General features: G+C 38.2%; 1 protein-coding gene across 1 annotated transcript in view; it reads right to left on the bottom strand.

Annotated features, from left to right (window-relative positions):
* The window catches only part of LOC126481538 (leucine-rich repeat-containing protein 49-like), a 148,524-nt gene that overhangs the window by 55,078 nt on the left and 67,824 nt on the right, over positions 1 to 25,622 (bottom strand). The window contains exon 5 of the mRNA XM_050105352.1: positions 4,689 to 5,668. Within this exon, the coding sequence (XP_049961309.1) occupies positions 4,689 to 5,668 (980 nt within the window). The remainder of the gene's footprint in view (positions 1 to 4,688; positions 5,669 to 25,622) is intronic.

The following is a 25,622-nucleotide window of genomic DNA, read 5'->3' as shown; positions in this document are numbered from 1 at the left end:
ATTGTAAAAAAATGTCTTGCTTGAGTGATGTTTCCCATGATGAGTGATGACGATTTAGAGTAACATCACGAACCATTCATACGTGGCAGGAAAAAGCTTCAACAATAAGAACATATTTCATTGTGAGCAGAGGCATATGACAATGTCTTTAGTACATACTGTAATATTGGTTTAGCACTTTTGCTGATACCATCTTAGAGCAGCTTGTGATTACATGTTTTTCTAAATTTGTGTATACACAGTGCTTTTTTTTTGTGTGCAAATTTTAATAACCTTTCTAGAAATGTCCCTGGAGATAAAACCACAAGGAAACAGCCATAAGAGAAAGAAAATGACCTTATAAGTGAAACTTAAAATCTCTGAAAAACATGAACATGGTGTGAGTGTTGCTGATTTAGCATGCACATACAATTGATCTACATCAATTATTTGCACTATCCTCAAGAACAAGGACAAGATTAAGGAGACAGATACTTCAAAGGTAGTGACAAGAGTCTCTAAATAATGGTTTTGTATTCTGGATAATTTTGGAAGGTTGTTTCTTATATGGATAAATGAAAAGCAATTGCAAGGTGGCACTATTAATGAGAACATCATTTATGAGAAAGCAAGAATGGTTTTTGTTGATCTTGTTAGGAAGACACCAAGATCATCAGTAGCTGAAGAAGTGTTTAAGGGAAGCTGTGGGTGATTCAAGAAGTTTAAGAGATGCACCAGCGTCCACAGCATAGTGAGGCACAGTGAAGCAGACAACTTCAACATGCAGGCAGCAGAGAACTTCATCAGCAACTTCCAGATGCTCATAGATTCTGAGCATTATCTGCTGCAACAGGTTTTTAATTGTAATGAGACAGGTCTAGTCTGGAAAAAGACGCCAAAGTGTACCTTTATAACATAAGAGGAGAATGCATTGCCTGGTCACAAGCCAACGAAAGATTGTCTCGCACTGCTATTCTGTGCCAGTGCAAGCAGTGATTTGAAAACTAAACGATTGCTTGTTTACCATTCAGAAACTACATGAGCCTTCAAGAAGTGTAATATCCAGAAGAGTAGGTTAAATGTGATATGGAGATCCAACAACAAAGCTTGGATGACACATGATCTTTTTTGTGTTTGAATCACTGAGGTGTTTGGTCTTCCGGAGAAAAAAGTATTTGCTTGGGATGAATCTGCCACTCCATGTCTTGCTTGTAATAGAAAATGCACCTGCCCATTCTCCAGGCTTACCAGACCACCTCCTTGAAGAATTTCACTTCATCAAGGTTCAATTTTTGCCTCCCAATAACACTCACTCCAGACTATGGACCAGCAGATAATTTCTAACTTTAAGAATCTCTACACTAAAGCACTCTTCAAGCATTGTTTTGAGTTGACTGAAGCTACCGATCTCACAGAGAGTTTTGGAAATATCACTTCATCATTGCTGTCTGCATCAAGATGATCAAAAAGGCATGGGAAGTGGTTAGCAAGAGAACTCTCACTTCTTCTTGGAAGAAGCTTTGGCTGGAGTGCATTCTAGAATGTGACTCTGAGGCATTTGAGTCAGTACCTGCAGAGCCTGTAGTCAATGAGATTGAATATTTGGCCAAGAGCATGGAACTAGAAGTAGTCAATGATGATATCAATGAGCTTGAAGAAGATCACAGCCAAGAAATGACCACCAAAGAGCTTATGGAGTTTCAGTGTGTTTTGCAGCAGGAAATTGTGGAGCGGAGTTCTTCAGAGGAGGAGGGGGAGGAGGAAGAGGCAGTAACAGCAAAGCAGCAATCTTCTGCCTCAATATGAGACACCCTGAAAGCATGGGAATTGGTTGCATTGTACATTAAAAATCATCAACGTAATGAAGCAGTGGCTATGTGCACTATGAATTTATCTGATGATTATGCTGTGTTGCATTTTTGCCAAGAGTTGAAGTGTCAGCAGAAACAAATGAGTATAGATAACTTCCTAGTACAGAAGAGTCAGTTATGTATCATGAATAATAACATACATAATACTGTATGTATAATTTTCTTTGAATAACTGGCATGAATAAGATAACACATTTAGTCCTGTTCTTGCACTGAATGCATTATCATATTTTACATTAATTTATACGGGATTAATTGTTTCACTTAATAAGTGTTTTGCACTATGTGTAAGATTCTGGAATGAATTAGGCTCACTATGCAAGGTTCCATTGTAGTCTAATGAGTACAGAATATGGATTGAGAGTAAACTGAAGAAAGACAGAAGTAATGAAGAGTAGCAGAAATGATATTAGTGATAAGCTTAGCATTAAAACTGGTGTCCAGAATAAGTTAAGGTATTCTTCTACATTGGAAGTAAAGTAGCACACAATAGACAACGAAAAGCGGACTTTAGAAGTAGACTATCACATGTAAAGAGAGAATTCTTGGCCAAAAGAATTCAACTAGTATCAAACTGAGGAAGAAATTTCAGAGAAATTGTGATTAGAGCTCTGAATTGTATGGTACTGAATCATGGACTGGGGGAAAACTGGATAAGAAGAGAATTCAAGCATTTGAGATGTGCTATAGAAACTTGTTTAAACTTAGGTGAACTGATAAGATAACAAAGGAAGGGGTTCTCTGCAGAACTGGCAAAGAGGGGATCACAAGGGAAACACTAATAAGATGAAGGGACAGGATTATAGGGCATGCATTAAGACATCAGGGAATATCTTCCATGGTATTAGAGGGAGCTGTGGAGTGTAAAAACTGTAGGGGGAGACAGAGATGGGAATACATCTAACAAATAAACGAGGGTATATGGTGCTAGCACTAATCTGATATGACGCGAACAACTTAAGAGAGGAATTAATGGTGGGAAAACTGGTCAGAAGACTGATGCCTAAATAAAATACATAAAAAATAAGGAGCACTGTTATTTCATCTCCTACCAAGAAATTCTGTGTTATAATTCTATAGTAATATTATATTCCCCTTTTGGAATGTCTCTAATGATGTGGAAGTAATCAAACTGTTATGTTTGGAACTGGAGGCATCTGTTTGTGAATGAATGTGTGGGATGATTTGCTGTACGAATGGGTACTTACATGCCCGTTGTAGCAACACCAAATTTTGAGAAGTGTAACTTTTAACTGTAACCTCACATTACACTAGAATAATGTGAAAGCTTTTCTATAAATATGAACAGATGTTGTCGAGTAGTTCAAACATTTAGTCAGTCAATGATCACTGACACAGCAAAAGTAAATAAATAAGAACGGAAAGAATAGATGTATTAGGGCACTAGAATTGAATTAACAGGCTTGATTTGTTTGAGCTAGTGTTCCAAAGTTGGCCACTATTTACGACATAATCTTTGTGAAATTTTGGACGCCGTTTGTTAGCCAACAACAGAAATATGTATAGCAGTAACCTAAATACTTAAAGAATGATTACCACGTTTCACTTGAAAATGCAACAATTTTTTCAAGTGGTTTTCATAGTAATGTGTTTTCTTATTCAGGCATATTGTGCTTTATTGATGAATACCACCATCACTGCTTGTAATTTTTGTGTTTTCTAATCTTTCCCTTACATCTAGATCTGAAATTCCAAAGATTGATTGGTTTTCCTAAGCTTTATTTATTAAATAATATATAATTCTAAGGACAGAGTCAACACAGAGTGATAATTTATCCATAGAATAGTAAGTGGTATCTTTCAAGGTGGATGTTAAATGCTATACATGCAATCAGTTCATAGCAGTCTGTTTTAGCATTTTAATAATCTTAATGAAAAGTTACTAATAGGACAGTAACCCTTATTCCATAGTTAATAGGTTGGATAACAATAGTGCATGGTCCATCACTTTGTAATATAGTAGTGAAGCAACCTGAAAGAGTTTTATCCGCATGATCAAGTGAAATGCAGATGGAAGGTCAAAGAGATTTAGTATAATATGACAACCATCACAACTGCACTATGAAATCACATGACACCGGTGATCAATATATCACAAAGAGAAAATATTTAATGACTGTACAATACATTCTATCCACTTCTGTTGCTCCTCCAATTTCCTCAACATTTAGTTCAAATGTCTCTGGCAGCATCCATCTACTTCCTCAGCCTCTTGTTTCTGATTTCCTCCTTCTTCATCAGTTACTTTTAAATCCGCCAATACTTCCATTCTTTTCTTGCTCTTTAATTTTCATCCTTTGATTCAGTATCAAAGTTCTCTGCATCACAATATGACTTTGTCGGTGACCTATAGTTTGTTGTAAGTGATATTTTATTTAGTTATTAGTTTTTCATTAACCTTGTTTTTAATAGAGTGGGTGCTGTGTTGTGTTTATTCTAAGTAAGCACATTCTGCTTAACTCTGGGACATGATGAACCTCTCTTAATCTAGCATTAGACATGACTTAGCATTGATCTTACCTGGTAACTGTGCTTTCACATATCTTGTGCTTGCATATCTTTTGAAGAGGCTATATGAGTTAATGTCTAATAATACCATTTGCTTTTAAATGATGCTGTTTCTATCAGAGAATATAATTACCCATTTGGTCTTTACCTATTCTGAAAAATTTTTAATGCCACTAAAATTCAAACTAGTTGCAATATGAATAATCTTAAAAATATGTATCTTAACACTACTTCTGGTTAATGACTACAGTTTTCATGGCATGCTTAATATTTGAAATAAATTCATGAAAGCAGACACCTGTTACATACCTTGTTCACGTATCTTTCCAGGTAAGGCTGAAAATTTTAGCCTATTTCTTGCTGTGCTAACTCGGGTATGTGCTCTGTGACCTGTATGTTTCTGGCAGTGGGTGGAACTCCTGGTGGTGCTTGTCACCTCACCTGGTCTACATTGCACTTCAGATGCTGAGACAGCTTCTTCACTTGACTCTTGTTCCTCACTGCTGCTGCTGGTATCACTGGGAAATGAGCTCACTGAACTGTCCACATTTGGCTCTACACTTGACAGACTATCATAACGCTTCAAACTGTCATTTCTGGTGAGCAATTCATCACTTTCTTTTCCACTCTGGGAAGCTAAATTTTCCTGCTGATTATCTGTGCCTGACAGTAATGGAGAAAATATTGGAGGGAGCTTAAAAAATTCTATACTGGCAGCTCCAGATGAAGAATTTGTTGTCTGAGAAAACTCTGAATCCTGTGAACAGGTTTTACGTGAAAATCTTTGTCTCCTTATTTCGGCTGCAGAAAGTGGATGAGCATGAACATTGTGGCTGACACTCTGGAAGTAAGAGCTGTTGGAGGATGATCCCACACTGATGCCTGAATCACTCTGGACACAGCGTTCATGTGTTACATCATTTTCTGTTTCAAACCTTAAGTCTCTTAAAGAACCACACAAACTGTTGGTCCCAGGCACAATTCTAGTCTGTGAGCGCAATAACTCCCAGTTTGTTCTGGCATTTGATATCACCTGTTCCCGCTTAATTTCTGCATCTATTTCAGTGGTTTTAGCTGTTTCCAACATATCTGAAGCTTCTTTATTCTTTCTCCAGGACATTGCAGCTTTCCTAACAGATTCAGTTACTTCCATATGACTAAGAAATTTTAAAGTTGGCAGGTAGGACACTAAAAATGAGACACAATCACCTCCGAGAGCAACAGGGTTTCCATCAATTGTCACTTCCTCAAGCTCTGCAGCTCTGACAACGCTATTCATATCTTCAACCCTGTTGTAAAACAATCAATGAGTAAATATCTTTCTGATTAAACAAAGCAAAAAATAAGGAATAAAATCAAACAAAAAATGCATGTTCAATAATGAAATATTTAATTACAAAAATGAATATTTATATCAATTAGAGGCAGTTTGGCACAATTGGAACTGTAAACATCACTAAAACTTGTGAGTGCTGTTAAATTTAGGTGTTTAAAAAACTGCTGTAAATGTGATAGTTAATTAGAAGTTCAGTTATTGTACATTTGTAGCTTAAGAAATATTACCATATTATAAATCAGAGAGAAAAGTCGGAGTTCTAAGGACAATAAAGCTAAGTACTCATTTCAATATTGTCGTACACAGTAGTCAATATCCCGTAATGCACTATTTATATAGAACAGTTATGATCTTTTCATCAGTTTAGGCAATAAAAATAACAAATTAAACTTTACAAAAATGTTTTCTTTTCTTTACAATTGCATAGGGAATGTGGCTTAATTTGATCTCTGTCTCTTTAATACTGGTAGTAAAATCATGGGCAGAAAACACTATCATTCTCAGGAAAAAATTTGTAATGTAGCATTTAGCTAATTGAATAACTTTTGTATCTCACCTACATGACATTCTTGCATAAATTAATTATTGGCATTAGAAAGGATGCATGTGAAAGGATGCATGTGCACACAAAAATGATCTACTGATGCACTGGAATATTGATGGGTTAGCAACAGAACTATCAAACCTTAAATACATTAAAACAAGTGAGCCTAAAAATTTTGCTTTCAGAGTATGTAAATATACCAAAATAATCTGCATAAATGAACATTGGTTAACAGAAGATTGTATTCAGCTTTTACACAGTATTACTAATTTTAAGGTAGCTAACAGCTTCTGTAGGAGGAAAAAAATCTCGTGGAAACTCCTTCACTGTTTTGGTCCTTTACTAAGTTTATTTATTTATTTATTCATTTTTAATTATTTATTTAGTGGCCATTTTATTAAGTTCATGATATTGGACTTGTCCAAGTAGAAAACAGTATAAAATTTTACATAGTTATATTCATGTATAAAATGAAGTCACATATAACTAGTAATATTGTCATGTAGAAGAAAGTGTAAGCAGATGAATGACGAACACTAACTTCACTTAACAAACCTTTATTCGGCACTTGCACACACAAGAGCGCAGCGTGATCTGGCTCCAGCCAGAACACATAAGATATACTTGTAATACAGCTACAGAATATTCCAGTACAATGATTCTTGCCATTTGTGGATACTTTTAGAACATACTCAAACCAGCTATAGAAATTAAAATTATACACTTCAGATGAGTTTTGAACTCATGACCTTCCATGCAACAGTCTACACCTTTTTTTTTGTTTTCTTTAAATCTCACTTTGTTTGCTTTTGTTCATTGCATCTGCTCGGGGCGGACGTCATAAGACATCCGTTTAAGTTCGTTGTTGATCGATTAGCTCAGTTTTTTTATTACACAGGGCTGCTAACCCTCTGACCGAACACACTGAGCTACCGTGCCGGCGACACTTTGGCAACTGTGGTACTCATCTTCTTATGCAATAATATTTCATAACGGCTGATGCTTTCTTATCAACACATCTTAATGACTACAGTAACAAAACAGTTTCCTGCTTAATTAGGCATAAGAAAATAAAATTTTGTTCATACATATAGAGAAAATAGATAAAGTGCTGAAAAGTTACTGAAACATCTTAGCCGATTTTACTAAAGTGTTAAATGTTGTAGTTAAATAGGTATAATAACATGTAGAATTTCATATCCACATATATGGCACAAAATGTGTGAAATAATCTGGGTTAAGTTAAGTATCAAAGGTGGGTCAGATATGATAGTCGGATGCTTCTATAGACCACCTGCATCAGCAACCGTAGTAGTTGAGCGCCTCAGAGAGAACCTGCAGAACGTCGTGAAGAAGTTTCGTGATCATACTATTGTAATAGGGAGAGACTTCAATCTACCAGGTATAGAATGGGATAGTCACACAATCAGAACTGGAGCCAGGGACAGAGACTCTTGTGACATTATCCTGACTGCCTTGTCCGAGAATTACTTCGAGCAGATAGTTAGAGAACCAACTCGTGAAGCTAACGTTTTAGACCTCATAGCAACAAATAGACCGGAACTTTTCAACTCCGTGAATGTAGAAGAGGGTATCAGTGATCATAAGTCAGTGGTTGCATCAATGACTACAAGTGTAATAATGAAATGCCAAGAAAGGAAGGAAAATATATTTGCTTAACAAGAGTGATAGGGCACAAATCGCAGAATATCTGAGTGACCACCATCAAACGTTCATTTCTGAGGAAGAGGATGTGGAACAAAAATGGAAAAAATTCAGAAACATCGTCCAGTACGCCTTAGATAAGTTTGTACCGACTAAGGTCCAAAGCGAGGGGAAAGATCCACCGTGGTATAACAATCATGTACGAAAGGTACTACGGAAACAAAGAAAGCTTCATCATAGGTTTAAGAGTAGTCGAATCATAGCTGATAAGGAAAAGCTGAACGAAGCGAAAAAGAGCGTAAAGAGAGCAATGAGAGAAGCATTCAACGAATTCGAACATAAAACATTGGCAAACAATCTAAACAAGAGCCCTAAAAAGTTTTGGTCATATGTAAAATCGGTAAGCGGATCTAAATCCCCTATTCAGTCACTCGTTGACCACGATGGCACCGAAACAGAGGACGACCGAAGAAAGGCAGAAATACTGAATTCAGTGTTCCGAAACTGTTTCACTGCGGAAAATCGTAACACGGTCCCTGACTTCAGCCGTCGCACGGACGCCAAAATGGAAAATATTGAAATAAACGATATCGGAATTGAAAAACAACTGCTATCACTTAGTAGCCGTCGCACGGACGCCAAAATGGAAAATATTGAAATAAACGATATCGGAATTGAAAAACAACTGCTATCACTTAGTAGCGGAAAAGCATCCGGACCAGACGAGATACCCTTAAGATTCTACAGTGATTATGCTAAAGAACTTGCCCCCTTCCTATCAGCAATTTATCGTAGATCGCTGGAAGAACGTAAAGTACCTAGCGACTGGAAGAAAGCGCAGGTCGTTCCCATTTTCAAGAAGGGTCATAAATAAGGTGCGAATAATTATAGGCCTATTTCGCTTACGTCAATCTGTTGTAGAATAATGGAACATGTTTTGTGTTCTCGTATTATGACGTTCTTAGATAATACAAATCTCCTTCATCATAACCAACATGGATTCCGCAAACAGAGATCATGTGAAACTCAGCTCACCCTATTTGCCCAAGAAATTCACAGTGCCGTAGACACTGGCGAGCAGATTGATGCCGTATTCCTGGACTTCAGGAAGGCATTTGATACGGTTCCGCACTTACGTTTAGTGAAAAAAATACGAGCTTACGGAATATAGGACCAGGTTTGTGATTGGATTCAGGATTTCCTAAAAGAAAGAACACAACATGTCATTCTTAACGGTTCAAAATCTGCAGATGTAGAGGTAATTTCGGGAGTACCGCAGGGAAGCGTGATAGGACCTTTATTGTTTACAATATACATAAATGACTTAGTTGACAACATCGGTAGCTCCGTGAGGCTATTTGCAGATGACACGGTTGTCTACAAGAAAGTAGCAACATCAGAAGACTTGTACGTACTCCAGGAGGACCTGCAGAGGATTAATGCATGGTGCGACAGCTGGCAGCTTTCCCTAAACATAGATAAATGTAATATAATGCGCATACATAGGGGCAGAAATCCATTCCAGTACGATTATGCCATAGGTGGTAAATCATTGGAAGCGGTAACGACCGCAAAATACTTAGGAGTTACTATCCGGAGCGATCCGAAGTGGAATGATCACATAAAACAAATAGTGGGAAAAGCAGGCGCCAGGTTGAGATTCATAGGAAGAATTCTAAGAAAATGTGACTCATCGACGAAAGAAGTAGCTTACAAAACGCTTGTTCGTCCGATTCTTGAGTATTGCTCATCAGTATGGGACCCTTACCAGGTTGGATTAATAGAAGAGATAGACATGATCCAGCGAAAAGCAGCGCGATTCGTCATGGGGACATTTAGTCAGCGCGAGAGCGTTACGGAGATGCTGAACAAGCTCCAGTGGCGGACACTTCAAGAAAGGCGTTACGCAATACGGAGAGGTTTATTATCGAAATTACGAGAGAGCACATTCCGGGAAGAGATGGGCAACATATTACTACCGCCCACATATATCTCGCATAATGTTCACAACGAAAAGATCCGAGAAATTAGAGCAAATACGGAGACTTACAAGCAGTCGTTCTTCCCACGCACAATTCGTGAATGGAACAGGGAAGGGGGGATCAGATAGTGGTACAATAAGTACCCTCCGCCACACACCGTAAGGTGGCTCGCGGAGTATAGATGTAGATGTAGATGTTGAAAAGATAGGTACATAGTTAGACATATGAGTACATTAGTGAAAGGAGTTTAATTTGACCTAGGAATACTTAGATAATTATGAACTTTTGTTTAGAGCGATTATGAGCCAGAATCTACAGATTTTAACAGTATTTCATATGTTCAATAATACTGGAGAAGCTGTTGTTCATTAGTAGATTTTTTAGTTTTTTTCATATTAAAGTTTGGTATTTTTTGATGTTATCTGGCTGTAGAGCAATTTTGGTTTGTAAATGAAACTGTCTTTATATGCTGTTTTTCTGTGCATCCCTGTGATAGTCATCCCTATTTCTTGCTTGATAATTGTAGATCTCTCTGTTCTATGCTGAAAACTCTCTATGACTCTTAATGATGCCTATACTTTCAAACATAAATAGAGATGGTAAGTCATGATTTTTAATTCATTAAAAATACCTCTATATGATTCTCTGTCAGCAACATCTTTTATTAATCCAACAACTTTCTTTTGAAGTTTAAAAGACTGCTTTGCAAAAGAGTTATTTTCCCAGAATAATACAGCATACCTTAGCGGACTACGTGTATAGGCATAATATGCACTTAACACTATTTCAGCATTGCAAGTCTTTAAGGATTCTTAATATAACAGAATTTGCTCAGTTTTTTGTTATGCATGGTTTTTTTTCCCTTCTTAGATGTTCTTCAACCCATAATCCTAAAAACTGAATGGGATTCTTTTACTGAATTTGGCTATTTCCTAATGTAGACTTTCCATTGGTCCTATTTTTGTTCCTTATATGGTAGAAGTTAATCCATATAATTTTCTTGTCATTAACAATTAGACAGATATCTTTAAATCATTTTGCTGCCACTTATACAGACTAATGACCTCAGCAGTTGAGTCCCATAATGCTCAGAGCCATTTTGAACCACTTCTACAGTTTTGTCAGTTTTTTGCAGCAACTCATAATCATTCTTTCCTTTTATAGAGAAGGTGGTATCATCAGCAAATAATATAGTATCAGCTGTTGACAGTTGTTGCAGTAGATCATTAATAAAAACCAAAAACAACAAGGGACCAAACACCAAGCCCTGGGGCACCCTGTAATGAACGTTTTTTGTTTTCAGAGTGATACACATTACCATCCTGAAAAATCTGCGCTTTTTGTTTCCTGTCATACGAATATGAGTTGAACCACACATAGAAAATGCCCCAAACACCATAAATATGTAATTTCAAAAGTAGGAGATTATGATTTATAAGGGCAAAAACTTTGGAAAGATCCAAAAACAACTCACAAATTAGTTCATTATCCTAAATAGCTTCATAAACAAGGTTTAAGAAATTAAAGACAGTCATTCGTGTTGATTTGCCTTTTCTCAAACCATTCTGTGCGTTGCCTTTGTTTAGGAAGTCTAGCAATCAATCATACATTATTCTTTCAGTTATTTTTGAAAATGCAGATAATAAATGGCCTAAAATTTCTAATGTCAAACTTGTCAATACTTTTATAAACTGGTATTACTGTTGACAGTGTATGTTTACTTGCATATACACCAGCCGCAAAGGAGTCACTGATTAAGTCCACAAGTTGAGAGACAACATTATCAGAATTACATTCAATAATTTTGTCAGGGTACCATGAACTCCATAAGTCATTTACCTCTTTAGTTTACAGATAGCCATTTGTACTTCTTTGGGTGTTACTGTACGTTGTTGTTGTGGTTTTCAGTCCAGAGTCTGGTTTGATGCAGCTCTCCATGCTACTCTATACTGTGCAAATTTCTTCATCTCCCAGTGTCTACTGCAACCTATGTCCCTCTGAATCTGCTTAGTGTATTCATCTCTCGGAATCCCTCTACGATTTTTACCCTCCACGCAGCCCTCCAATACCAAATTAGTGATCCCTTGCTGCCTCAGAACTAGTCCTACCACCCGATCCATTCTTCTAGGCAAGTTGTGCTACAAATTTCTCTTCTCCCCAGTTCTAGTTAATACCTCCTCATTAGTTATGTGATGTACCCATCTAATCTTCAGCATTCTTCTGTAGCACCTCATTTCAAAGGCTTCTATTCTCTTCTTGTCCAAACTATTTATCACCCATGTTTCACTTCCATACATGGCTACACTCCATAGAAATACTTTCAGAAACGACTTCCAGACACTTAAATCTATACTCGATGTTAACAAATTTCTCTTCTTCAGAAACACTTTCCTTGTCACTGTCAGTCTACATTTTATATCCTCTCTACTTTGACCATCATCAGTTATTTTGCTCCCTAAATAGCAAAACTCATTTACTACTTTAAGTGTCTCATTTCCTAATCTAATTCCTTCAGCATTGCATGACTTAATTTGACTACATTCCATTATCCTTGTTTTGCTTTTGTTGATGTTCATCTTATATCCTCCTCTCAAGACACTGTCCATTCCATTCAACTGATCTTCCAGGTCCTTTGCTGTCTCTCACAGAATTACCACAAAGTTTTTATTTCTTCTCCATGGATTTTGATACCTACTCCAAATTTTTCTTTTGTTTCCTTTACTGCTTGCTCTATATACAGATTGAATAACACCAGGGATAGGCTACAACCCTGTCTCACTCCCTTCCCAAACTTTCATGTCCCTTGACTCTTATAACCGCCTTCTTGTTTCTGTACAAATTGTAAATAGCCTTTCCCTCCCTGTATTTTACCCCTGCCACCTTCAGAATTTGAAAGAGAGTATTCCAGTCAACATTGTCAAAAGCTTTTGCTAAGTCTACAAATGCTAGAAATATAGGTTTGCCTTTCCTTAATCTATCCTCTAAGATAAGTCATAGGGTCAGTATTGCCTCACATGTTCCAACATTTCTACGGAATCCAAACTGATCTTCCCCAAGCTCGGCTTCTACCAGTTTTTCCATTCGTCTGTAAACAATTTGCTTTAGCATTTTGCAGCTGTGACTTATTAAACTAATAGTTTGGTAATTTTCACATCTCTCATCACCTGCTTTCTTTGGGATTGGAATTATTATATTCTTCTTGAAGTCTGAGGGCATTTTGCCTATCTCATACATCTTGCTCAGCAGTTGGTAGAGTTATGTCAGAAATGGCTCTCCCAAGGCTGTCAGTAGTCCTAATGGAATGTTGTCTACTACCGGGGCCTTGTTTCAACTCTTCACGCAACAATACCAGAGAAGGAAAGTTGCTACTCACCATATCACACACACACACACAGTCTCAGAGAGCTGAGACCACACTCTGAGTCTGCAGATGTGTATGCAAGTTGCATTTATGTGAGTGTATGTGTGTGAGTGTGTATGTGTGTCTATTGCTAACAAAGGCCTTAATGGCAGAAAGCTTTAATTGTGTGAATCTTTTTATTGTGCCTATCACAACTACACACACACACACACACACACACACACACACACACACAGTCTCAGAGAGCTGAGATTACACTCAGATACTGCAGATGTGTATGCAAGTTGCATTTATGTGAGTGTATGTGTATGCATGTGTGTATGTGTGTCTACTGCTAACAAAGGCCTTAATGGCAGAAAGTTTTAATTGTGTGAATCTTTTTATTGTGCCTATCGCGACTTAGCATCTCCTCTATATGGTGAGTAGCAACTTTCCTTCTCTGGTATTGTTACATTCCATCCAGGATTTTCCATTGTTTGATTTAAACTCTTCACACAGTATCATATCTCTCATTTCATCTTCATCTACATCCTCTTCCATTTCCATAATATTGTCCTCAAGTACATTACCCTTGTATAGACCCTCTATATACTCCTTCCACCTTTCTGCTTTCCCTTCTTTGCTTAGAACTGGGTTTCCATCTGAGCTCTTGATATTCATACAAGTGGTTCTCTTTTCTCCAAAGGTCTCTTTAATTTTCCTGTAGGCAGTATCTATCTTCCCCTAGTGATATACGCCTCTACATCATTACATTTGTCCTCTAGCCATCTCTGATTACCCATTTTGCACTTCCTGTCAATCTCATTTTTGAGACGTTTGTATTCCTTTTTGCCTGCTTCATTTACTGCATTTTTATATTTTCTCCTTTCATCAATTAAATCCAATATTTCTTCTGTTACCCAAGGATTTCTACTAGCCCTCCTCTTTTTACCTACTTGATCCTCTGCTTCCTCCACCCTCAAAGCTACCCATTCTTCTTCTACTGTATTTCTTTCCCCCATTCCTGTCAATCATTCCTTTATGCTCTCCCTGAAACACTGTACAACCTCTGGTTTAGTCAGTTTATCCCGGTCCCATCTCCTTAAATTCCCACCTTTTTGCAGTTTCTTCAGTTTTAATCTACAGTTCATAACCAATAGATTGTGGTCAGAGTCCACATCTGCCCCTGGAAATGTCTTACAATGTAAAACCTGCTTCCTAAATCTCTGTCTTATCATAATATAATCTATCTGAAACCTTCCAGTATCTCCAGGCTTCTTTCATGTATACAACCTTCTTTTATGATGCTTGAACCAAGTTGATTAAGTTATGTTCTGTGCGAAATTCTACCAGGTGGCTTCCTCTTTGATTTCTTACTCCCAATCCATATTCACCTACTACGTTTCCTTCTCTTCCTTTTCCTACTGTCAATTTCCAGTCACTCATGACTATTAAATTTTTGTCTTCCTTCACTATCCGAATAATTTATTTTATGTCATCATACATTTCATCAATCTCTTTGTCATCTCCAGAGCTAGTTGGCATATAAATTTGTACTATTGTAGTAGGCATGGGCTTTGTGTGTGTCTTGGCCACAATAATGCATTCACTATGCTGTTTGTAGTAGTTTACCCATACTCTTATTTTTTTAATCATTATTAAACCTACTCCAGCATTTCCTCTATTTGATTCTGTATTTATAACCCTGTATTCACCTTACTGCATATAGATACATTATCCTTTGACTTATTGGAGTTTTTACCTTCATCTTCGGTTTATATTTACTGTGACCAGATTTTGAGCTACACTACTACAATGATCATTAAATATAATAGTTATTCAAAGTGGATCATCAACAATTTCATTTCTGTGTTTTATTGTTTGCTTTATCATGTTTGCCTGTAAGATCATTCACAACTTCCTACATTTATTTCATTTTGTTGTTCTCCTTTCTGATATATGAATCACTGTGCTTCTTTTTTTCCGCAACTATAGCTGCCGTATACCTATAGTACTTCATATTTGGTTTCAAGGTAGTATATTGCTTTGCACACCTATATAGCATTTAAAGACAGTCTGATGAATTTTTGATTTCGCTTGTAATCTACATGTTTAATTTTTTGTTAATGTTCATTCTCTTCATAGGGAATGAAATATAATGGCAGTATTTATAATTGGACAAGAACATGCTGAATTTTATATTTACTGAACCATTGGTTTCCATGTCCCAGGTTACATTTCTTAACATGAGATTAAAGATCTTAATGCTGTCATCATTAATTAATCTTCTCTCTACATATTTTTGATTTTTACATTTCTTATGAGATTTTTAAAAAATCATGATGGTCAGACAAACCTGTATCCAACACCTCAGCTTTAAAGGCACATTTTGATTTATCAGTGAATATTTGGTCAATAGTAGTTTCACTTTTTCTGGCATACCTGGTGAGATCCTCTACACATATATCCATATTACACATTTTTAACAGATTAACCAGATGCTGCCCTTTTGTACTGCTATCCTTGAAATTAACATTGAAGTAATGTGTATTCTGGTTGACTATTTAGACAATTCAGAAGATTTTCCAAATCATCAGAGAACAATCTGAAATTGCCAGATGGTTGTTGATTTTAAGTGAAGACACTGAAATATTTCAAAAACTACACATTAGATCAAAAAAAGTTATGATTCCAATTTGTCTCAGAGGAGGACATCCAATCACCCATACTCAACCTCGTGTGGAAATAGGGTAGGGGTAACTTAGAAATCCTCAATGGGAACTTCCATTTTTTGTTGCAGATTATGATTTTACAGCAAAATCTACACACGTTTTGTCCCAAGCATTTCCTTCACTTTGCCGCAGGTGGTTCTGTAATTGGAGGAATGTAAGTGGATACAAAATCATAATTTATGACATGCTATTCAATGTCCCTTGAGGATCCAAGGGTACATGGGACCTCACCTCCATGCTGCCAGATTAGGGCAGACCAGTATTTCATAACTTCTAACTGGAAACCCCATTTGCAATGTTGTACTCCTCTGTCATATCGGACAGAGGCTACTCAATGCGCCACTGTGTCTGTGGCTCGAGGCAAACGCTACTCTACTTTTTCCAATTAGAGTAAGTGTTCAAACATAATACCATCAACTCTAATACACTTAGTGATACACTTTTCAAACTGTCATACACAGAACAGAAGCACAGCTGTGGGAATGTCAGCTAAGGCGTTTCTTATGTGGTCAACCATGTCTTCATGGCCTGTTCGCATTTGCTGGTACACCTTATCTTTTAAATATCAACACAGAAAGAAATAAGGTGACACCAAATCCAGTGGCATAACACACCAATTAAGAGGGCCACCTCTGCCGAACCTCCATTCAGTGTAAACATTGTCTAATACCTCCTGTTCTTCAATTGCATAATGTGCTGGGCAACCATCGTACTGAACCCACATATGTTGTCAAACTCCACGTGAACATCCTCCAGTTCCTGTTGCAGAAATGTTTGATACTTGTGTTCATTCAATGTGCTGTTGATAAAATATGAACCAATGAGATTGTTCCCCATGAATCCACACCATACATTACCTGACCACAGTCATTGATGGTCAGCTTGCTGTAACCAGTGGGGACTGTCTACACTCCAGTAACGCATGTTGTGCTGGTTAATGCTACCATCGTTTGTCTCTGTAGACTCATCAGAAAATAGTGCCAATTCACTACCCAGTTATGGAAATTTACATCAAGAAGTTCTGGTTGCAGTGACCCATGTTATGGATGATACTTATGATGATGCAGTAGTGTAACAATACTACCTATGGGCATATCGAAAGCAGAGTGCAGCTGCTGGATGTTTATCCATGTGTTGTGGTGCACTGTTGTTATTACAGCTACTTCATTAGCTTCTGCTGTAACATGTTTACTTCATTTCCAATTGCTGATCTGTATGATGCCATAAAACATAAAGGCATCCAAAACCTCATAAAAAAGAACAAACAAGAGTGAGCTTTCTCTGGAAAGTGCTATGTGTACAAGGTAACAGAGCCTCAACATTTCCCCTACATTCTCCATAAATCAGGGTCATTTCAGTTTTTTCTCCTGTGGTTGCAACATTTATCATCCACTTCTACATCTACATCCATACTGTGCAAGCCACCTGACGGTGTACGGCGGAGGGAACCTTGAGTACCTCTATCGGTTCGTGGAAAGAAAGATTGTTGGTATGCTTCTGTGTGGGCTCTAATCTCTCTGATTTTATCCTCATTGTCTCTTCTTGTGATATACGTAGGAGGGAGCAATATACTGCTTGACTCCTCAGTGAAGGTATGTTTTCGAAACTTCAACAAAAGCTCGTACCGAGCTACTGAGCGTCTATCCTGCAGAGTCTTCCACTGGAGTTTATCTATCATCTCCATAAGTTTCGTGATTACTAAATGATCCTGTAACGAAGCATGATGCTCTCCATTGGATCTTCTATATCTCGTCTATCAACCCTATCTGGTACAGATCCCACACTGCTAAGCAGTATTCAAGCAGTGGGCGAACAAGTGTACTGTAACCTACTTCCTTTGTTTTCAGATTGCATTTCCTTAGGATTCTTCCAATGAACCTCAGTCTGGCATCTGCTTTGCCGATGATCAACTTTATATGATCATTCCATTTTAAATCACTCCTAATGCGTACTCCCAGATGTTGTTGTTGTTGTGGTCTTCAGTCCTGAGACTGGTTTGATGCAGCTCTCCATGCTACTCTATCCTGTGCAAGCTTTTTCATCTCCCAGTACCTACTGCAACCTACATCCTTCTGAATCTGCTTAGTGTATTCATCTCTTGGTCTCCCTCTACGATTTTTACCCTCCACACTGCCCTCCAATACTAAATTGGTGATCCCTTGATGCCTCAGAACATGTCCTACCAATCGATCCCTTCTTCTGGTCAAGTTGTGCCACAAACTTCTCTTCTCCCCAATCCTATTCAATACTTCCTCATTAGTTATGTGATCTACCCATCTAATCTTCAGCATTCTTCTGTAGCACCACATTTCGAAAGCTTCTATTCTCTTCTTGTCCAAACTAGTTATCGTCCATGTTTCACTTCCATACATGGCTACACTCCATACGAATACTTTCAGAAATGACTTCCTGACACTTAAATCAATACTGGATGTTAACAAATTTCTCTTCTTCAGAAACGCTTTCCTTGCCATTGCCAGCCTACATTTTATATCCTCTCTACTTCGACCATCATCAGTTATTTTGCTCCCCAAATAGCAAAACTCCTTTACTACTTTAAGTGCCTCATTTCCTAATCTAATTCCCTCAGCATCACCCGACTTAATAAGACTACATTCCATTATCCTTGTTTTGCTTTTGTTGATGTTCATCTTATATCCTCCTTTCAAGACACTGTCCATTCCATTCAACTGCTCTTCCAAGTCCTTTGCTGTCTCTGACAGAATTACAATGTCATCGGCGAACCTCAAAGTTTTTATTTCTTCTCCATGAATTTTAATACCTACTCCGAATTTTTCTTTTGTTCCCTTTACTGCTTGCTCAATATACAGATTGAACAACATCGGGGAGAGGCTACAACCCTGTCTTACTCCCTTCCCAACCACTGCTACCCTTTCATGTCCCTCGACTCTTATAACTGCCATCGGGTTTCTGTACAAATTGTAAATAGCCTTTCGCTCCCTGTATTTTACCCCTGCCACCTTCAGAATTTGAAAGAGAGTATTCCAGTCAACATTGTCAAAAGCTTTCTCTAAGTATACAAATGCTAGAAACGTAGGTTTGCCTTTCCTTAATCTTTCTTCTAAGATAAGTCGTAAGGTCAGTATTGCCTCACGTGTTCCAGTGTTTCTACGGAATCCAAACTGATCTTCCCTGAGGTTGGCTTCTACTAGTTTTTCCATTCGTCTGTAAAGAATTCGTGTTAGTATTTTGCAGCTGTGACTTATTAAACTGATAGTTTGGTAATTTTCACATCTGTCAACACCTACTTTCTTTGGGATTGGAATTATTATATTCTTCTTGAAGTCTGAGGGTATTTCGCCTGTTTCATACATCTTGCTCACCAGATGGTTGAGTTTTGTCAGGACTGGCTCTCCCACGGCCGTCAGTAGTTCCAATGGAATATTGTCTACTCCGGGGGCCTTGTTTCGACTCAGGTCTTTCAGTGCTCTGTCAAACTCTTCACGCAGTATCATATCTCCCATTTCATCTTCATCTACATCCTCTTCCATTTCCATAATATTGTCCTCAAGTACATCGCCCTTGTATAGACCCTCTATATACTCCTTCCACCTTTCTGCTTTCCCTTCTTTGCTTAGAACTGGGTTTCCATCTGAGCTCTTGATATTCATACAAGTCACTCTCTTATCTCCAAAGGTCTCTTTAATTTTCCTGTAGGCGGTATCTATCTTACCCCTAGTGAGATAGGCCTCTACATCCTTACGTTTGTCCTCTAGCCATCCCTGCTTAGCCATTTTGCACTTCCTGTCGATCTCATTTTTGAGACGTTTGTATTCCTTTTTGCCTGCTTCACTTACTGCATTTTTATATTTTCTCCTTTCATCAATTAAATTCAATATTTCTTCTGTTACCCAAGGATTTCTACTAGCCCTCGTCTTTTTACCTACTTGATCCTCTGCTGCCTTCATTACTTCATCCCTCGAAGCTACCCATTCTTCTTCTACTGTATTTATTTCCCCCATTCCTGTCAATTGCTCCCTTATGCTCTCCCTGAATCTCTGTACAACCTCTGGTTCTTTTAGTTTATCCAGGTCCCATCTCCTTAAATTCCCACCTTTTTGCAGTTTCTTCAGTTTTAATCTACAGGTCATAACCAATAGATTGTGGTCAGAGTCCACATCTGCCCCTGGAAATGTCTTACAATTTAAAACCTGATTCCTAAATCTCTGTCTTACCATTATATAATCTATCTGATACCTTTTAGTATCTCCAGGGTTCTTCCATGTATACAACCTTCTTTCATGATTCTTAAACCAAGTGTTAGTTATGATTATGTTGTGCTCTGCACAAAATTCTACCAGGCGGCTTCCTCTTTCATTTCTTAGCCCCAATCCATATTCACCTACTATGTTTCCTTCTCTCCCTTTTCCTACACTCGAATTCCAGTCACCCATGACTATTACATTTTCGTCTCCCTTCACTACCTGAATAATTTCTTTTATTTGATCATACATTTCTTCAATTTCTTCGTCATCTGCAGAGCTAGTTGGCATATAAACTTGTACTACTGTAGTAGGTGTGGGCTTCATATCTATCTTGGCCACAATAATGCGTTCACTATGCTGTTTGTAGTAGCTTACCAGCATTCCTATTTTCCTATTCATTATTAAACCTACTCCTGCATTACCCCTATTTGATTTTGTGTTTATAACCCTGTAGTCACCTGACCAGAAGTCTTGTTCCTCCTGCCACCGAACTTCACTAATTCCCACTATATCTAACTTTAACCTATCCATTTCCCTTTTTAAATTTTCTAAGCTACCTGCCCGATTAAGGGATCTGACATTCCACTCTCCGATCCGTAGAACGCCAGTTTTCTTTCTCCTGATAACGACATCCTCTTGAGTAGTCCCCGCCCGGAGATCCGAATGGGGGACTATTTTACCTCCGGAATATTTTACCCAAGAGGACGCCATCATCATGTAATCATACAGTAAAGCTGCATGCCCTCGGGAAAAATTATGGTTGTAGTTTCCCCTTGCTTTCAGCCGTTCGCAGTACCAGCACAGCAAGGCCGTTTTGATTATTGTTACAAGGCCAGATCACTCAATCATCCAGACTGTTGCCCTTGCAACTACTGAAAAGGCTGCTGCCCCTCTTCAGGAACCACACGTTTGTCTGGCCTCTCAACAGATACCCCTCCGTTGTGGTTGCACCTACGGTACGGCTATCTGTATCGCTGAGGCACACAAGCCTCCCCACCAACGGCAAGGTCCATGGTTCATTGGAATTAACTGCTTCCAGTTGCTGACCTGCTATATTGTAGCTAAATGATAAATGGTCTTTCTTTCTGTGTATTCACAGCTCATTATACTTGTCTACATTGAGATTCAATTGCCATTCCCTGCACCATGCGTCAATTCGTTGCAGATCCTCCTGCATTTCAGTACAATTTTCCATTGTTACAACCTCTCGATATACCACAGCATCATCTGCAAAAAGCCTCAGTGAGCTTCCAATGTTATCCACAAAGTCATTTATGTATATTGTGAATAGCAACAGTCTTACGACACTCCCCTGTGGCACACCTGAAATCACTCTTACTTCAGAAGACTTCTCTCCATTTAGAATGACATGCTGCATTCTGTTATCTAGGAACTCTTCAATCCAATCACACAATTGGTCTGATAGTCCATATGCTGTTACTTTGTTCATTAAACGACTGTGGGGAACTGTATCAAACGCCTTACGGAAGTCAAGAAACATGGCATCTACCTGGGAACCCATGTCTATGGTCCTCTGAGTCTCATGGACAAATAGCGCTATCTGGGTTTCACACGATCGTCTTTTTTGAAACCCATGCTGATTCCTACAGAGTAGATTTCTAGTCTCCAGAAAAGTCATTATACTCAAACATAATACGTGTCCCAAAATTCTACAACTGATTGACATTAGAGATATAGGTCTATAGTTCTGCACATCTGTTCCACGTCCCTTCTTGAAAACGGGGATGACCTGTGCCCTTTTCCAACCCTTTGGAACACTACGCTCTTCTAGAGACCTACGGTACACTGCTGCAAGAAGGCGGGCAAGTTCCTTCATGTACTCCGTGTAAAATCAAACTGGTATCCCATCAGGTCCAGCGGCTTTTCCTCTTTTGAGTTATTTTAGTTGTTTCTCTATCCCTCTGTCATCTATTTTGATATCCATCATTTTGTCATCCATGCAACAATCTAGAGAAGGAACTGCAGTGTAGTCTTCCTCTGTGAAACAGCTTTGGAAAAAGACATTTAGTATTTCGGCCTTTAGTCTGTCATCCTCTGTTTCAGTACCATTTTGGTCACAGAGCGTCTGGACATTTTGTTTTGATCCACCTACACTTTGACATAAGACCACATTTTCTGCCAAGTCAGTACATAGAACTTTACTTTCGAATTCATTGAATGCCTCTCGCATAGCCTTTCCTCACACTACATTTCGCTTTGTGTAATTTTTGTTTCTCTTCAAGGCTTTGGCTTTATTTATGTTTGCTGTGAAGTTCCCTTTGCTTCCACAGCAGTTTTCTAACTCGGTTGTTGTACCATGGTGGCTCTTTTCCATCTCTTATGAACTTGCTTGGCACATACTCATCTAATGCATATTGTGCGATGGTTTTGAACTTTGTCCACTGATCCTCAACACTATCTGTACTTGAGACAAAACTTTTGTGTTGAGCCATCAAGTACTCTGAAATCTGCTTTTTGTCCCTTTTGCTAAACAGGAGAATCTTCCTACCTTTTTTATTCTTTCTATTTATAGCTGAAATCGTCTATGCAGTAACCATTTTATGATCGCTGATTCCCTGTTCTGTGTTAACTTGCACATTTCTTCTCCAAATGATAGGTAAGTGTGCAGTCAATAAACATTGTGCAAGTACTGTAACATTTAGAGCTGCTGTCCGTTCTATGTCTACATGATATGTGAGTTCCACTCACAGTGAACTGCCTGTTATGATGCCTCATAGTTCATTACATGGCCACATTGGCACATTGAGTAGTCTCCTGTTCAATATGTTGCAGGCATACAATGCTGCAAATGGGGTTTCCAATTAGAAGTTAAGAAACACTGGCCTGTCCTAACCGCATAGCATGGAGATGGAGTCCTATGTTCCACTGGATATTCAAGGGCCAATGAGTTGCATGCCATAATTAACTCACCAGCCTAGTTCAAAAGCAGATTTCCTGGGCCATCACAACTGTTGATCCCTCCAAAACACAACTTCAAAGCACACGACTTGTCACTCAGTATTATCCTGGTTTTGAATGTATTAATCAGCTACTTTGACAAGACCACGATTTCCTAAAATCATGACCTGAAATAAGATCCATTCTGTCTGAGCTTTTGCCCATCACACCTAGAGTATTTTCCGCCACCTTCCCAATCTCTGCAATATCCTTGTCAGGCCTTACGCTTCTTCTGCACCCATCTCCATACCCCATCGCTTCTACCCCCACGACCATCCCCATTGCAAGGATGCACCCTCCTACCACCACCTATTCCAGCCATGTAACTGGCTTTTACCCCTGTGACCATCCCCATTGCAAGACTTGCCCATTGCAAGAATCCCACACACCTATTACCTGTCAGCTGCAGCAGGAACAGGGCAATTACCAGAGAGTAATTATATTGTAATGCCTATGGCTTCATACATAAGCATATCAAGAGCTGACTGCAATGTGCCTCTACCTAATCTTGAGACCTTTAAGTTTGTAACAGTGATAGAGATTTGTTTTACAAACTTTTATAGATTATATAATAACACGAGAAACAAAGACAATTTTATGATTCCCACTCATCGCTTAATCCTATATGCACAGTCTCCTCAGTATATGACAATGACAATTCATAACAAGCTAAAAGGAAAGAATGTTCTAAGTATGAACCTACAGACACTGAAAACAAAGCTATATGATATACTCGTCAAACGCTGCTACTACACTGCTGAGGAGTTCATGAAGGATGAACTGAACGTTTGAGCAGGATAAATTTACATATAGTCTTGTGTGTAAATGTAGCTGTCCTTCACAAAAGGGAGGAAAGAAAAATAAAAGTTTATATTAATGTTAAAATTCTTTGTACCAATTAGGCCTAAGTTGTCTTATCCACTTTTTTGACATGTCTCCTGTACACTAATCATATGATTAGAAATGGTATGTTATGAGATGAATAAAACACTATTCACTATTTACTATCCCACTCTTTCATTCCTGTGTGAATTCTGCTCAGAACTTGTCAATAGAATTTGGAAGGTTTTGTGTCAATTACAAGTGCTGTCCACCTTGCCATTCTACCACTGTGTGCCTCTGCACTAGCCATTACACAGTGAATGGCTTATTGCTTATCAATGAGTTAGGTGTTACTTCCATTCAAATATGTTTTCATGAAATTTCGTTAGTTCTGTGGGTCATTTCTACCACAGCAAGTGATCAATACAAAATTTGAGCCAGATGTGTTGCAAGCACTGTGGGAAATATTTGCACTGCACCATCCCTCACCCAGAGGCGGCTAACTTGTCACCACCTCTGCTCACCACACTTACATAATCTCAGCCACATGGGGTCGCCACGTGGTCTGAGGTGCCTTGCCACGGTTCATGCGGCTCCCCCAATTGGAGGTTCAAGTTTTCCCTCGGGTATGGGTGTGTGTGTTTTGTCCTTAGCGTAAGTTAGATTAAGTAGTGTGTAAGCCTAGGGATCAATGACCTCAGCAGTTTGGTCCCATAGGAACTTACACAAATTTTCAATTTCCAGATAATCTCAAGGATCAAAATATAAGTGGGACAAGTTACACATTAAAGCACTCAATTGTTGATTTCATTACTGAGATAAAACGTTATTTCTGTTGATACAAACAGGGACCAGATGCTGACGATAAGTAATTTTTTACTGGATGTCATTCAATGCTCCAATATAAACTCTGTTCAGGGCATCTCATTTTCTAATATCTCAAGTTAATTAAGAACTGCTTGCATGTTTCTGTTTTTCTAATCTTAAATACATTTCCTTTGGTTTGGGAGATTCTTTCAATAATTTTTAATGATTTCTTTTAGGTCATTTTTGCCTAATAACTCATATTATTGTAATATTTTGTGAAATTACATCTCTCAGTACTAGAAAGCTTATTATTAAAAATTGTTTAAACTATCTTGATATAAAATATTTAAGAATGCTCATTGTGAAATTGGTACAGCTATTTCATTTAAACTGAAGATAGTGCTGGATGAAAATGCTAGGTAAAACTTTTGTGTCAAATCCCCTACTATGAGATAAAACTACTTCAAGGGTAGGAAAGAGTAGGTTTTAACAGTCAAACAATCTTCCCCATTTCAATTGTGCTCCATCATGTCAGCTGATGTTGAACATCTTTTCAATGTATAAAATCTTGTTGGTTAATAATCCTTCATGTTCGCAAACCTGAGAATGACATTACAACTGAACTCCGACTCAAGTGAATTAAAAATATTATTTGCTAACCGAGAAACCCAACAGTGCCTGGGTATTTGTTTATAGCTGTGCCTAAGGCTTCATACAGATGGAATTTATTTTTGAAGGAAGGAAGGAGATTAGTGTTTAACATCCCATCGACAACAAGGTCATTAGAGACAGAGTGCAAGCTCAGATTAGGGAAGGATGCGGAAGGAAATT

Source organism: Schistocerca serialis, chromosome 5 (assembly GCF_023864345.2).
Source record: "Schistocerca serialis cubense isolate TAMUIC-IGC-003099 chromosome 5, iqSchSeri2.2, whole genome shotgun sequence".
Classification (NCBI taxonomy): domain Eukaryota; kingdom Metazoa; phylum Arthropoda; class Insecta; order Orthoptera; family Acrididae; genus Schistocerca; species Schistocerca serialis.
Note: the sequence above shows the minus strand (reverse complement) of the source record. Positions and strands in the feature narration are given on the sequence as shown.